At 42.4% G+C, this 17,264-nt stretch overlaps 1 protein-coding gene across 1 annotated transcript in view; it reads right to left on the reverse strand.

The window, feature by feature from the left end:
* Nucleotides 1-389: 389 nt before the first annotated feature.
* The window catches only part of foxo3 (forkhead box O3), a 46,735-nt gene continuing 29,860 nt past the window's right edge, over nucleotides 390-17,264 (reverse strand). The window contains exons 3-4 of the mRNA XM_022765397.1: nucleotides 1,431-2,908; nucleotides 390-477 (exon numbers count right to left, since the gene is read on the reverse strand). Coding sequence (XP_022621118.1) covers nucleotides 1,460-2,908 — 1,449 coding nt within the window. The 3' untranslated portion in view covers nucleotides 390-477; nucleotides 1,431-1,459. The remainder of the gene's footprint in view (nucleotides 478-1,430; nucleotides 2,909-17,264) is intronic.

Below are 17,264 nucleotides of genomic sequence, written 5' to 3' on the forward strand. Positions count from 1 at the left end.
TACACCATATCACTTCTTGATTTTTTCACTTTACACTTTTGTCTTTTTCTTTTTTTTTTTTTTGTCTTCAATGGGAACAACTGCACCGTGCACTCCTTCCATCTTTGCTTGATATTTAGTCCTTGTATTCCACCTGAAACCCCTTCTGATAAGCACAGTCTCTTTGATATCAACAGACTGGGTGTCGAAAGGAAAATTGCATAATTCTAAGATTTGTGAGTTTGTTGTGATTGTTTGACATAGCTTTCTTGTTGTTGTTGTTGTTGTTGTTTCACAGGAGGCTTTGAGGGCTTGTGTGCAGCATCTCTAGAGTCTGTCGGATCGTTCATGGTTCACCAGTGTGGGAGCGAAGGTAAAGCTCTCGAGAGGAAGTCTTCTTCTGTAAACACAGGGTTTGTATTTTACGTTGTGCTGATGGCAGGTTTGGCAAAAAGGGTGTTGTGTGTCTGATCTTCTCTTGCACCACACAGTTCAGACCTAAAGTGAAAAAGAGATAAGACAATCATATTATTACGACTATTTGTGCCTTAAAAAAAAAAAATATTTTCTGATCTAAATTCAAACATTTCTAAGGATGCATCGATCAGCTCTGATGTAATACTGACCTTATTAAGTGGATCAGGTGTTGGCCAAACATCACCAAAGCACAGTAAATACAGTTGCATGCTGTTCATTTGCAGTGATAAGCTAATGTACTTAAAGCTACTACAGGTACTTTGTGCTTCACAATAAATACATTTTAATGTGAAACAGGAAACATCACAGTAAAGTGTTGACAATGGCCTTAGCAGTTTGTTAACATTTCCAAAGATTTACCCCATAAACAGTAGATAAAGACTTTTTTAACACTTTTTATTGGCATAGGAGATATTGTTTTGAAACTTTGCATGGACTCAATATACATTTTATTACATATTGAACTAAGCTTGCTGAGAAATAAACCTTTAGCAAATGGCGGAAAAACTACTGGCAAAGTTCTTTAGCAAGTCAGTTTTGGTCTGGTTAAAAAGACAAAGCAACATAGCTGAAGTGGTTAGGTGAACAGAAGAAGAAGCATGTAATTTGGTTCAGGGTAGTCTTTTCTTTGTAAACGTACACAGGACAGTGAGAGAAGGATCTGTTTGTGTATTAGACAAAAATGTGATGGTGTGACTGTAGTTATAAGGTTTATGCACCGTGTTATACAATTTCATAACCTTAACAACATGGTCGATGATTGCCCTTATAGTTATACTCGCATGTTAGCGTACACATTGTACACATCAAATCATTACAGATTTTACATAAAAAATTGAATAACCACTAGTATGAGTGTCTAACTGGTATCGGGGGAGAAAAACTTGGATTGGCGCATTCCCCATTTCCTTCATCAAAATACGCTCACCTTTTCTCAAATGCCACATCATTTACACACACTGACACATACATACCTGCTCTGCTCCTTCCCGGCCTGACCCTCTCAGCCAGGTACCCAGCTCTGAGAGGTCTGCTTGGTGCTAGTGAAGTTGCCGACTCCGTTCATGTTGGCCAGAGAGTCAAAGTTAAAGTCCAGGCCGTCTGCATCCATCAGCTCGTTCCTGATGATGGAGTCCATGTCACACTCCAGGCTGCCATTGAACATGTCCAAGTCCAGATCTGTTGGAAAACGGTCCTGACAGATCCCTCCACTGTTGCTAACTGTTCCATTCAGGAAGATCGATGTGTCGATCTGCATGGAGGAGGACCCATTTCCTCCCAAGGGTGAGAGCAGGAGCTGCTGCTTGGCATTAGCCAGAACGTTAGCCTCATTGGCTAGGTTCAGGCCTCCGTTTAAAGACCTCAGGGAGCTTTGGTTGTGGTTGTTACTTTGCAGCATCTCCCCTTGGCTGCCCTGAAGTCCTCCGGTGGTCCCAAAGGTCATTACGGGATCATTGCGGAGCATGAGGCCACGGCGGGAGTTCTGGGAAATGACAGCGGCAGCGCTGGCCTGTGACATCAGCGGGTCAGATTGGGTCATCATGACATCGCTGTGGCTGTGACTGTCAGAGCTGAGCAGGTCTTGTAGTGTCTGACTGCCAAAGCGAGACATGCTGATGCTGGAGAAGGAGGTCTGCTTGTTCTCCTGGATGGTCTGCATGGGGGATGGACGCAGAGAGGAACCCGTCGTGTGGGGGCCAAAGATGGAGTTACTGTAGCCATTTCCTCCACCATTAGACGAAGAGTTGGAGGATGGAGAGGAGGTGGAGGAAGGTGAGCCTAGCCCATTGGGTTTGGACCCAAAGTTGAACCCTGAGGAACCATTTGGAGCGTTCTGGCTGGAAGTGGTTGGCACCAGGTTGATGTTATCCAGCAACTCATCCATCAGGTCATCTGTGAGTCCATCATTCAGGTTCATTGTACCTGCCAGGTCTGCCAGGCGAGGCAGCTCGGTCGGCACAGCTTTCCCGTTGGTCGTGGCATTGCCGGGAGACAGTGCTCTGCCAGGACTGGAGTAGAACATAGGCGAGGGAGGGGGCTCATCATCGGGCACCTCATCTAGCTCAGGGTTGGCCAGAATGGGTGAGAGCCGACCACTCACAGTGCTGGCGTTGGAGTTAGTGCGGGAGCGGAAGTCTGTCCAGGCATCCAGCTCCTCACTGCTGCGTGACGTCGGGCTTCCAGGCCACTTAGAGAGACCTGAAGGACTGTCCCCGCCTCCTTCACCTGCTGCAGCAGCTGCAGCCTGCAGTGCTGCCTTCTTCTTGGCAGCACGGCCACGGGCGGACTTAGTGTACTTGTTGCTGTTGTCCATGGAGACTGCACGGCGGCGAGGAGCCTTGCCACCCTTTCCTCCCTCGGGGTTGATCATCCACCAGGAACTCTTTCCTGTTCCCTCGTTCTGGACGCGAATGAAACGGCTGTGGAGGGAGAGGTTGTGCCGGATGGAGTTCTGTAACACAAGAGAGAAAGAGAGGAGGTTGTGGTGAGCAATGTGTGCAAAATCCTTTTGAAACAATTACTCAAACAATGGCTGTCATCAATATTGATCTGTTGTATTCTTTCTTTCCTGTTGCCAATGACACATTCAATGAATACATCTCATTAAGTTCAACAACACGGATCCATAAACCACCCACTACCACAAATTCTGCAGCAACGCAAACAGTTGCTCTTGGTGATTAGACACACAAACAAAGCAAAAAGCCTATTGTTTCAATTGTTCTTCCACTAAATATAGACAGGAACACATTAACGTGCAACAGCACTTAGTGCTGATGTCTGCATTGTTCCCACTGTAGCTTTTGTCTTGTGAGTATAAAAGAGAAAAGAGCGACAGTGGTCTATAATCAAGCGTCTCCTCGATTATGAATAACACGTACAATGAGCCCATGTTGCATAAGGAGCACATTCTGTGTGAGATCATGTGTGTCTGTGCATGCCTGTGTGTGAGGCTTGGCTGTTGTATATTGATCAACTCTCAGCTCCCTCCTTGTGTGAGCCCAAGAGGCTCATTGTAGGGGAACTGGTGCACATGACAGCCCCTGGTAATGATCAAGGGTTTTACTCGCGACGCAGAGATGTACGTACATATTAACGGCCAGAACTGCCACATAACAGCCCTGTTGAGTCACTTGTTGCCTCACTGCTGGCTTTGTCTACATACATAGTTAACAGATGGACAATCTTTTGTAAAATATAGACGCATATTTAGCAGTGTTACACACCTTTTAGGCCTTCTAGCAACGTGGGATGGCAACATCTTGACTTTGGTCTCGATTTAACAACTACTGGATGGACTGGCATAAAATTTTGCACAGACATTTGTGGTTCCCAGAGAATGAAAGCTATTGACTCCAATTGAATCCAACTTTTCCTCCAGCACAACCATGAACTTGACATTTGTGGTTTGAGTGAAATGTCTCAACAACTGTCGTGCAGACTGTTGTGAAATTTGATTCCCATATTCATGTTCACCCCGGGATGAACTTTGATGATCCTCTGCCTTTTCCTCTGGAGCCATCATGAAGTCAAAAGTTGTCCAATACTTTGGTTCATGACCTCATACCTAATGACAAATGGCAAAACTAATGACACTCCCATCAGCCTCAGCTGTACCCTACATTGTGTTTAATGCTAATTAGCAAGTGTTAGCAAGCTAACACCATAGACTGTATATGGCTAACACGCCAGAAACATTATAGCAGTGGTACTGTGAGCATGTTAGCATGCTCATGTTAGGATTCAGCTCAAAGCACCACTCTGGCTACAGTATGTGCAGCCTCACAGAGCTGATAGCATGGCTATAAGTATGGCTCATTTCCATACACTAATCAAACTTTTGAGTATGACCTATGTAAATATCTAGAAGCGAGGGCTGCTTTGTACTCTGGTATCGGCACATAACTCTTACAACCTCGTCATATTTCAAGTGCTAATTCTGAGCATAACAGCTACAGTAGGAGAAGTAGAAGGCACTGAATAGTTCGCCTAGTTTTGAGGATGGAAGGAATCAGAACCATCAGAGATTTCAGTTTGACGTCACTTAACTGGGTTATATTTAAAACACAACAAAAGACATAAAGGCTAAGAAACCATGAAACTACTACTACTAAACTATTTAAACAAGAGTAGATCAGTTGCGTGTCATCAAGGGTTTACATTTACACAATAGAAAGGACTGACATAACATGTTTACACTGTAGAGATGTCAGTTCATTTCAGTCACTACTCATTTTCAGTAGTTAATTAGTGCAGGTTAAATGAAGGATAGCATGATGTGAGCTCGGGTTTTGCAGTTATTTTAGACTGGATATTGCAACTTCACTTGTTCTGTAAATCACACCCATGCACATGTCCATCTGGACACCCCCCCCTTCACACACAGACACCCACACAAACACACACTTGCAGCCATCTGGTCACTTAAGAGGACATAATTTCATGGTTCTTATATGACAGCATACTGATGACACACAAATGCTGAGATAAATATGCACATACGCTCAGTTACATTCTCAAATGTGGACTCAGAGTAATGGGACTTCACTATAAACGTTTATAAAACTGCAATTTGAGAAAAGCATTGGGAAATTTAGGACACATGATTATGACCTTTTTAACTTTACTGTTGTTATTTCACTTTCTTCTTTTGCTTCCTCTTGTTGTGCCCCACAACCCACTGAAGACCTTGTCGAATTCATTACGGGGTATTTTGCATCAGCCTCCTTCTCTTTCCATACCCCCTCCCTCCCAGTTTCTGTTGTTTCACAAACACATAGCTCTTATGGGCCCTGAGGGACTCTGGGGCTATGCTATATCCTCCCATATAAACAACCCAACCGCCATCCGCAACATGCACGCATATTTCCTTCTCCGTTTTCCTGCTATGTATATTTTTACTCCCTAAAACAGAACAGATTTCTGGGTTCAAACTGTCGAGGGCCAAAATTTTCTTGTTTTTGTGGGAATCACAATATTGTTTTCCATAAAGCAGTCCCGTCTTTCCTGGGCAACAGTTTACAGACAATTTGGTCTGGATTGTTATTCTGGTCAAAAGCAGTTCAATCAGAGAGGAAAAAGAGCGGGCTTAAGTTACTGAGGGCTACGTTGGCAGACTACAAAAGTTTGATCTCTGGGGCAAAACTGAACCTCTGACCCTATGTGAGTGTGTGTGTGTGTATATCTGACAAGTATGTGTGTGTTTTTTGGTAGTTGAAATATACAGTTTAGAATTTTTAGCCTCTTGAGTCTTTTGCACATTCAAATGCATAAGTTGTTTTCTGCAGGACTGTGTGCTTTGTGCAGGAACTGCTGTGTATTAGCAAATCGATAAAAAACTGCATGTAATCATTAATGGTGTGTGTATGTGAATGTATGTTTCCCAAGTGAATGAATGTATGTATGTGTGTGTGTGTGTGTGTGTGTGTGTGTGTATTCTGTGAAATGAGAAATGAGAGAGAGTAAGATGAGAAGAGATACCAGGGAGACCAGTGTTTATCCTCTGCCAGCATCTCTTGAGGCATGACGTAATGCTGCTTTATTACAGAACATTTTACAAACACAGACACACACACACATGCATAGACACACACACACACACACTAGTTAAATGTTTCCAGCTGCCAGGAAGATGCAAATAATGACAGAAGATCGACTTTGTAAAGGAAAAAAGAGAACTTCTGGTTGGATGAATGAAGAGCAGAATGAATGGAATCTGAGTCTCCTTCTCCTGCTGCTGTAAACATTTACCTGCCAGCACCTGACACTTCATCAATCCTTCTCCTTCGCTTCTTCCTACACTCTCTTTATCCCAGCATCCTCCCACTCCCTCCTCCCCCCGCCGACAAAGCCACTTGTTTAATCTTTCTCTTTTCCGTGCCACTGCTCGTATCCTTCAAATGTCAGGTGAGGTAATTCTAACTTGATGTGATGGAGCAGCAATAAAAGGAAACGGGACATCTGCAACCGAAGCATGGACAGTGATAAAAAAAAAAAGAAAAAAAAAAGAAAGAAAGAAAAAAGAAAAATTGGGTGGGAAGTGGAAGTGTGAGTGAGTGATGATGAGAAAGATGGTGAGAAGAGGATAGCTGCAAGAGGACAGAAAGAAAAATGTGTGTGCTATATATATATATATTACGTCGAGGCCGATCCTCCATCTTGCTTGCTCACAAACCCAGTACTGTACTGCTTATCCCAGTTATTCTGGATAATTCAGAGATATATTTTCTGTATAAACAAATTATTCAACTATAATCTTTTTTAAACTTTGAGCACCACAAACAATCTTTCATTCACCGCCACCGTATAGAGATGGAGCAGAAGGGATATACTGTATGCCCTGTATGGCTTTGTGTGTGTACATGGCACATCTCTGTATGTGTGGGATACTGTATGCTTACTGCTGTAGCTCCTCTGGGGTATTCCCAAAGCCCATTAATAAAAACAGCTCACTGAGACAGCGGCTCTGATTCATAACTCCTACTATGCAGCCATGAGAGCTAAATAACATACACCACTACAGCTTGCAGCAAAAGCCTTCCAAGGAGTAATGACGCTGTTGACTCTGCCCGGCTAATTTTAGGGATTTTTTTTTTTTTTAAGTTCTCTGTCTCTCTTGACCTTATATTTCCCTCTGTTTTACTGTTTTGCACCCAGCACCTCTTTTTCTCTCATGTGACAATTTGGGGGAAAAAAAGGCTTATTTGCTTTCTTACAGAGAGTTAAATGTGAAGATTGGTGCCACCTTTACCAATTAGCTAATTAGCAAATTAGCTTATTTTAAGATATGGATTGGGCAGGTTAGCCCAATTAAATGATTTCTAACTAATATCAGTTACTCGAATGTAAAATCTTCACACATTCAGGTGACACATACACCAATCAGCCACAACAATAAAACAGTTAACTGTTGTAATTGTTGTGGCTGATTGGTGTATATCCATGGCCTGTTTTAAGAGTTTGTTCTGAACCATTACTAATTTGATTTAAAACTTAATATGTGGTTTGAATTATTTTCCACGGCTTCATGGCTTGACTCAGTCAAAAACATTAAAAGCAGTCACCTGTTTTATTGTTATGGCTGATTGGTGTGTGTGTATCTGGAGCGTGTAATTCTTCATCATAATGGTTTGTTCATCTTGATGGAAGAATACAAAGTTAATCATCCATTTCCTCCTATACCCACTTTTAGAGCAGACTACTAGGCTACTAGTAGGCATGTCAACTGTTTTATAAAATTTGCTGACCACTGAGCTGAACTGAACTATCTTATCTGATATTAAATGAAGAGGCCTATCTGTTGACACCCTCTATGAATGGTTTGATATCATAACGTCCTCTGGTCTAGAAAACAAGAAAATGCTGGGTAAGAGAGTCAACTGTTCATGAGGCCGGTTATCCAGGTTCGCTGGTGTTACATTTTTGAAGCCAACTAACTCAAAGTAGCCTGACAGAGCTAAGCTTGCTTTGTGAGACAGGCCCCAGCTGTGTGTGTATGTGTGTGAGTGTGTGTGTGTGTGTGTGTGTGTGTTTGTGTGCGCACCAGCTGCAGCCAGAGCTCAGGAACACAGAGGCCTTTTTGTCCGTCAGCAACATGTGGGAACAATTAATCACTGTCAGCAACCACGCTAGGAATCTCTCTCGCTCTCCTTTCTCTCATTATTCTGATGTTTGAAGGTGCGTAGGTGGGAACTCATATGTTTGCATTTATGTAAATCTGAATGTAGTGGGTGTGTGTACAAAAAAAATAAGGAGGTGTTTTAAGGAGATTTTAAGTCTGCTCTGAGGGAATTAGATCAATTTACTACCACTGATGCGTGTTGAAAATGTGTAGAAATTAACACCCACGAGGTCATTCAGAAGCAAATGCCTCTGATTGGTCCAGAGGATTCTAAGAATGCTTTCTAATTGGTTGTAGCTGTGCTAGTTCCAGCAGTGGTGATTGGTGGATGGAAATTGGCTTGCGTAGCCAGGCAGTGCAGAGAAGGGAGGGTCTACACTGTGTTGCAAGTGTATTTCATCACCCAGCTACAGCACATATCTGAACTCGAATGTATGAAATGGCTCGGTTTCACTTTGTCAGGTACCTTTACTCTGAAAGTAAAAGAAACATTTTCATGGTCAGCCCAACCCTGACACAACCTTCTCTGCCTTTGGAGTGAGGAAATACACTGCAAAAACACACACACACTTGGAACACAAAACTCAGCACACACACACACACACACACACACACACACACACACACACACACACACACACACACACACAGCTCTTCATGTGTTGTGCTGCAGGGAAGCATTAGGTCAGAGAGTTACAGTGTCATGGAGCCAGGAGACAGCAACGAGTCAAAGGTCAAAGTGCTTTGAGGTTGCAGCTCTCACCTCATACACCCCTCCCCTTTAACCCTGCGTCCACTGCTGTGATTGGACAAACCCTGTGACCTGAGCCTCACACCTCTGGTGTACTTAACCACCCACCGACACTGTGTGTATGTGTGTGTGAGTCCTGGCCAAACATAACCACACTTTATCAGCCATTATGTAAACCAGCACTAATCTGAGTCTAATGTCAACAGTGACCACTGCTGGGTCAAGCGAACAACTTGCGCACCATTAGTTGCTATTTAAGACGAGGGACTGACAATGGGCTGTGGTTAAAATAATGCTTGTCTTTCAATGAAGTGTTCTTTCCTTAGAGAACGCAAACAAGATTACCTTTGTGCAAACAGGTGACAGGTAGCGTCCTAGCAAATGAATGACATATAAGTCACAGGTATAAAATGTTCTAAGAGCAAACAATAGCCAGATAAAGACAAAGGAGCTCATTGTTTGGTTTTCTGTTCTTTTATATAAGGGAAAAAAGGAACTCTGGCACATTTACAGTTATGTTTATTGAATTGCACCATCCCTCTTAAATAAACCGATATATTAATAAATAAACAAAGAAACAAATGAGGGCATAAGCCCACAATTAAGCCACAAATACATGTAATAATATTTTACACTAATTTGGAAAAATTAGTTCAGTGAGCTTGGACTCATGTAGTTAAAAAGAGAAAATACTAATAATTAATTAATATTAAGTATGCAAAACATGTATTTTGATGCCTTATCAACTCATATCAGAGTCAAAAAAGAATGAATAAATAAACAAAGACAGACACAAAAGAGTTTATTGTATTTTAGGCTGCAAATGCATTATTTTATTTATTTATTATAGATTTCTTTTAGATATTTAGGGTATTTATTTACTGTTGATTTACACATTTTACGGAGCTTTAATTTATGTTGCCTTTTAAATACTTTGCTGTTGATATGTGATAGTACATGATATACAGTGTATATAAAGATATTTAACCATTCTGTATTTGGAAAAATCAGCTAATAAAGTTACAAAAAATAAAATACACTTCTGGACTTTTTGTGATACACTGTGGTTAAGGAGAATTTACACGGAGCAAATTCAATATTTAGCTACTGTATCAATGTTGTTCTCAAAGATTGTGACCAAAATTGTGACCACAGGTGTATATATGAAGCACACCTCCATGCAGAGATGAGGTGCGGTGAGAAAATGAAAGTGTTGGAGGTAGTGTGTGGTAGAGGCGTAGACGACACACAGGTCTTTGACATGTATAAGGCGATTTATAAATAAACAGCCTGGCTGGTCTACGCTAACACAACAGAGCAAGAGGATGGTTATTTATACTGTGACCCTACACACACACACACACACACACACACACACACACACACACACACACACACACGCACACACGCACACACACACACACACACACACACACACACACACACACACACATTTGGTCTGGGTTCCAGCAGCCCTGAGCTCTGGACTGCAGACAGAACATTCCATTCTCTTCAATCATATGTGCGTTTCCCGGCCAGCGGCCGGGTGTCACTCCCAGCTTGTGTGTGTTTAAGTTGTATTTTTGTGTATGTGTGTGTGCGTGTGTGTGTGTTTACGCTGGACAGGGATCTGGAGCCTGGCAAAAAGAATCTTGTTACACCTCATTCTGCTTATATTTTTGCACTTACTCCCCCTTTGCTCCTCTTTTTTGTGAATAGGTACACACATACACACACACTTACACTCAAATATACACACACACTTAAACGTTAAAACAATTCAGGAAACAGATTCTAATTTTTTTGTCACGAAAAGTCTCTCATATTGAATCTATAATACTTTATTGACACTGACAAATCCATCATTAAGGTGTGAACAGTGATATCAAGTTCCTCTTAGAATTAAATTGCTGTTAAAGTGAACACACACACACACACACACACACACACACACACGCTTCTTTCCAAGAGTCGTGACCTTGTTAAATCATGAAAAGGGCTGCTCCTGTCATCTCCGAGACCTCACTACTGCAATGTCGACCTCTCTCTCTCTGTCTCTCTCTCTGTCTCTCTCTCTCTCTCTCTGTCTTTCCCTTCTGTCTTCCTCTCCCTCTCTTCTGTCTTTCTTTGTCTGGATCTCTAGTGTGTTCCCTGTTGTGTAAGACCACATGCTCAAACAACTCCTTGTTTACTCTTTCATTTCCTCCAATCAGTTAGCCTGAGGTGGGGGAGTCGGCCGACCCATCCCACCTCAAAGAGCCAATCGGTGTGGGCCGGTTGAAAGGCATGGTTAGTAGTTATCCTTGTAAGGCCTCACTGGGTCAGTGTGTTTTGATCAGTGCTGGACTGTCACCTCAACTCCTATGGAGCATGTGGCTCATGGTCAAGGTGGGAAGTACACACACACACACATACACACACACAACACACACTGGAAGAAGGAATATGAGAAGCAGTTAGGGATAGGGAATTACGTCACTAGATATTCTCATGATTTGGATCTAGAAAAATAAAAACTACAACAACATAAAAAAAAATCTAATTTCTGTCTCCCATGCAAACAAACTTATGAGGAAAACACCGTCAGTGTACGTTCAAGAACACACTGTTTGTTACAGCTCTGTACGGGACGTCTACGCTTTGCTTTGGGATGACACAGGACATCCCTGCTGGGTTTTATCAACCCGAGTTCCAGGACACGGTGTCCTTAAGCTTCGGAGCAACTGCGGCTGCCAAGAATGTACACATGCACACGCACACGCACAAACACGCACACACACACACACACACACACACACACACACACACACACACACACACACACACACACAGACACGAGCACACTGACAACAGAAACATCTGAGTGAAGACAAAGACGACACATGCTGATTGAATTTACACAGCATGGGTCAAATATTCTGCCATGTATACTTTAATATCACAAGAGCAGTCATTTGGACCATTTCAATCATCTGGAAATTCAATTCAGAAACTTTTCAAGGACACAACAACCAAATTCAGATGTCTTTCAGCTAGCAAGCCGATAAAATACCAGGCAAATTTAGGCATTTTGTCACATAGATCCTGTAAAATCCTACTACATTGTGATAACAGTAAAAAAGGGGCGACAATGACCAATAATCAACCTTGCACATAACACAAACGTCTTTTAAAATGCCACTTTAATCTGTCAAACTCTTTTGATCGGTTGTAATAGAAAATAAAAAATAGCATCAGGGCATTTCTGAAGCACACCATGAACCATCTGCCAGTGTGGTGATGAACTGCCGGTGGATTTAAAATAATTCATTTGCTGTGTGAAATGAATGTTGTTTGGGTTTGTCTGCGGGGTTGGGTTGACAGATCCTCTGCCCCGGCATGATGACGATGGCGTGGTGACTCGCAGCCTGCCCTTTTTAAGAACTTGAACTATTTCAACATCTGACTTCTAAAAATAGAGAGGGAACAGAGGGTAAGTCTGCTAGCGACGATTATCGTATTCATCCTGGTGTATGAGCGCCGCTGATGACAGACACACTCTTAATACACACAAAACACACACACACACACACATACACACACACACACACTCAGAATGAAAGCCCAGTGGTGTGGTGGTGCATAAAGTACGTGAGTATGCAGAGACAAGGGTAAAAAAGACAGGCCAGACATCAAATGATCCCACTGGTATGCATTACAGAGCTTTTCAATGTGAGCAGGTGATTAATGAGACCTTCAAACTACACGAGTATGTGTGTGTGATAGAGAGAGAGGTACAGATTGATAGACACTGAGAGAGATTTAGGGAGACAGAGCAAGATAAAGAGTATAGAGGGAAGACGGAGAGATAGTGGAAAAGAGGGCACCCTTAGTATTAAGACTAACAGGGTGACTATGTGATTAATTACATCTCGGTGCGATACGAGAAGCTCCGAGGAGCGGAGGGGTAGAGGGAGAAGAAGGGGGAAGGGCAGAATCATTCAATTATCAGGAAGGGGAATGTTGCTATTCCTGTGGGAAGATATGGCGAGGGCGGCAAGGAACACATTTGGGAAATGAGCCTGCCATCTACACCTCAACCCTCACACCTATATCAAGCGCAATGGAGTGGCGAAATGGGAAGATTTATTTTTGGCATCCAGGATTTGAATGTAAAAGTTTCGTTCATTTTCCGCACAGACAATGGTGGGTGACTGGCGGTGGTTGCTGGCGTACTCCCAAGGCTTGATTCAGCATGAAAATCTCCTGTTTAAACCATTGATTCTGGCCTGATAATCAGACCGAATTTACATTTCATTCAACTACATTCATTCGGCCTGGTGTTATATTTATGTTAACCAATTTTCTTGCTTGCGGACGGGTTGTTTTTGTTTTGCTGTAACCCATTACTGTATCCGTCCCGCTGACATCATTTTCAGGAGCATATTACCTCCACAAGTTTTTCCACATTGATCAAAGAAACATGAGTGTTGATCTCACCCATGTCTGTCGCCCTTTTTCTGTCTAGTTGACTAGTATTTTTTGACTTGTTTACTCTTGGATTCTGGCTCAATATTGGATCGACTGTGTTACTATTATGTGGTATTTTATTCTTGACTTGCTATTAGCACTCTAATAAAGCGCCATTTCTAAAAGGTTTAGGAGGAATAACTAATGGCTTTATTAATGGTAAATAAATAATTTATATATGGGGCAGTCTTGCATTTCTTTGTGGGGGAACATTGAGGATATTATTAAAAGGAAAACCTTCAAAGGCAAATTTTTTGATTCGCTACTGTATGTGTTTGAAAGAAGAGCAAAAAAAAAAACCAAAAACGCGTGGAGTAAGACAATTTATTCCACCAGTGGAAGGAAAAGCGAGAGAAGAGGAGAGAGCCAGGTCAAGGGAGAGAGAAGCGGAGGGACTGAGGGAAGTGAGGTGGGGAGGAGGACATGCTGTTTTTATGTGCATAGCTTGGGTGAGGGGTTGACTGAGGTCTATCGCCTCCCTTAAACACCACTCTGCCCTGTGCGCATACTTGTATTTCCACCGAGGACCAGCTTTTGTTCAGCACAGAACAAAATGGTTCTAGGTGAACTGAGGACACTGATTACGTTTTGAATTACACTGGAAATCTGTAATAAATTTATGGAAGATCTGTGCTACCTCAGATGTTTCTGTGCAAATACAGACTAAATTACAAATTATAGAGCTGCAGCACCTGCAGCAGAGAGATGTATCCCAACTCTCTGTGACAGAGAATGTGGATTTTTCTTAGCAACCCAAATTCATTTCTGGTATGTGGTCACTGGCTATAAATCTGCACACACAGAAAATGACAAATTTCTTCCTGACTGTTATCTCCCCTTTTAGATCAGATCTTTTCTCTTTACTGATTTTTTGTGATTTTGTTTCTATTAATACTTAAGCACTCTGTAACTTTGTTTTGAAATACACTATATTGTAAAAACAATTATTCTAATCTGTATGTTATCATTATAAAACTACTAAAAATATATAAAAAATGAAGATTCTCACAACTCATGTCCAAACTGAAGCCATAACCTGTGATAAACAATCACAAAGAAGATTTTGCTTCATTTTAAGCGGTCATGAACCAAAAAGCTTGAGAATCACTGCCTTACATAATCTTGAGGGAGTCAAATGTATAAGATTACTTTGTGCTGACATGTGGGGCCACCAAACTGCCTGCTGCAGTGGAGTTGTTAATATTAGGCATGATGTCAAGGTTAATGACGGTCGTAAGTGAATTAAAGCCAATAAAACGTCCTTCGAGTTATATAACACAAACATGTGCGGCTGTCCTGCAGAATACAGTGCCTTTCTCCCAAAGTGCCTTACTGCACAAAAACTACTCACACAACAACTTTGACATGGGCCACCATACAGTATTGTGTTCATTGCCTTTTCAGAGTCTTTTTTCTCTCATGTGTTTGCCGTATTCAAAAACACTTTGCACTGGTGTAAAACCGTATGCATACGCTCACTACAAAGTCAGACATGCACTGGAACTCCAAAATCTCCGTCCACACAAAAATGCGAAACACGCTGTCAAGCGCTGTTGAGAGCGTGTCACATCAACAGACGGCGATATAACCCTAACTGTAATGCCATTGTTGGCCAATCAGAGACATGAATAAAAGGGTATCACCGGTTCCAGTAAGCAAACATCAATGACGTCAGACGCAAGGTTACAAGTTCCAAACAGTCTTCAGCCTGTCTGGTGTCTGTTTTCAGTGACCTGCGCATAGAAAAAGCTATGTTTTCAAAAATATGTGTCCATGTGAACAGGGCCTGACCTTCCCTCTGTGCATTTCAGTTATGTCCACGTCTTTTATCATTACTCTTGTCTGCTTGATCTACTTTTTGCTCAGGTGTGTGTGTGTGTGTGTGTGTGTGTGTGTGTGTGACACTGAAGTGTGCTGCCTCTTTGATCCAGAGTTTCCACAACATGTCCTTCTTAATGCCTCGGGGATGTATCCAGGATACTCCCATGGGACATAGTTTTCTATCTGTTGACGTACACGGTTTAATAACCTGTCAAACCTTCAATTAACTCCGCTGAAGGTGAACTATGATCTCATTGAGACAGATTATGACGATAATAGCATTACACATAATCATGTTGGCTAACTAAACAGTAGGTAACAAATCTAGTTTGAGCTCAATTGTTTGGAAGCAGCAACATGCAGTTTCTTGTGAGTGTGTGTGTGTGTGTGTGTGTGTGTGTGTGTGTGTGTGTGTGTGTGTGTGTATGTGTGTGCATGCGTGGGTGTGAGTGTGTGTGTGAGTTTTGGTACAGCAGTGGAGTTCACATCTGGTTGGGATTAGTGTCGGGGCCCTGCTGGTGTTCATGGGGCTCTTCACTCTAATGGTGCTAAAAACAGATACAGTACACACACACACACACACACACACAGCAGCAGCAACAGCACGACACAGCACACACACACACACACAGACCACAGGCTGCTGATTTTTACCATATGCTGTACCATGACACACACGCTTAAAAGATAATTCCGGTTTACTACAACTAGTTACTTTGGGCTATCATTCCTTGCTGTCAGGCACTCAGTAAGTTAATTGCTGTGATCTGGGAAGAGTGTGACATTGCTAAAAAGACATCTGACATGGCAAGAAACATGAGCAGTCAGGCGCTCAGACAGCTTTTAAACATATCCTCAGGTCAGCCAAACTTATCTTGATGGGAATGGGAAGGCAAATCCTAAACATTTTAACCAACCTGTCCACTGTAAACACCCATCTCGGTTTACAGACAGACAGACAGACAGACAGACAGAAGATAGACAGACAGACAGACAGACAGACAGACAGACAGACAGACAGACAGACAGACAGAAGAAAGACAGAAGACAAACCTTAATAAACCAGAACTTTCAATTTCAAACTAAAATTGCTGGTGCTGGTTGTTTAAACCTATAATGGTGATGCAGTGGTTGGACGTACACGGTTAATAACTGTGCAAAACCTTCAATTAACAGTGCCGCTGAAGGTGAACTATGATCTCAATGTGAGACAGATTATGACGATTAAATAGCAAGTTACACAGCACTAATCATGTTGGCTAACTAAACAGTAGGTAACAACTCTACCGTTTGAGTGCGCAAATGTGTTTGGAAGCCCAGCAAAACAATGCAGGTTTCTTGTGAGGTCGTGTGTGTGTGTGTGTGTGTGTGTGTGTGTGTGTGTGTGTGTGTGTGTGTGTGTGTGTATGTTGAGTGTGCATGCGTGGGTGCTGGTAGTGTGTGTGTGAGTTTTGGTACAGCAGTGGAGTTCACAATCTGGTTGGGATTAGTGTCGGGGCGACGCCTGCTGGTGTTCATGGGGCTCTTCACTCTAATGGTGCTAAAAACAGATACAGTAACAAACACACAGCACACACACACACACACACACACACACACACAACACACGACACACACACACACCACACACAGCACGACACACACACAGCACAACCGACAGGCTGCTGATTTTTTACCGATATGCTGTACCATGACACAACACGCTTAAAAAGATAATCCGGTTTACTACAACTACGTTATCTGGTTGGGCTATCATTCCTTGCTGTCAGGCACTCAGTAAGTTAATTGCTGTGATCTGGGAAGAGTGTGACAGTTGCTAAAGAAGAAGACATCTTGATCATGGCAAGAAACATGAGCAGTCAGGCGCGTCAGACAGCTTTTAAACAATATCGCTCGCAGGGTGCTATCAGCAAACTTATGCTTGATGGGGAAATGGGAAAGGCAGATATCCCTAGAACAATTTTAACCGAACATGTCCACTGTAAACAAGCCGGCATCTCGGTTTACAGGAAGCAAGACGCACAGACAGAGAGCAGAAACAGAAGAATAGACAGACACGACAGACGAGACAGAACCAGACCAGAAGAGCGACAGAGCAGGACAGAG

The sequence above is a fragment of the Seriola dumerili genome, unplaced genomic scaffold (assembly GCF_002260705.1).
Source record: "Seriola dumerili isolate Sdu_G_001 unplaced genomic scaffold, Sdu_1.0 BDQW01000025.1, whole genome shotgun sequence".
Classification (NCBI taxonomy): Eukaryota; Metazoa; Chordata; class Actinopteri; order Carangiformes; family Carangidae; genus Seriola; species Seriola dumerili.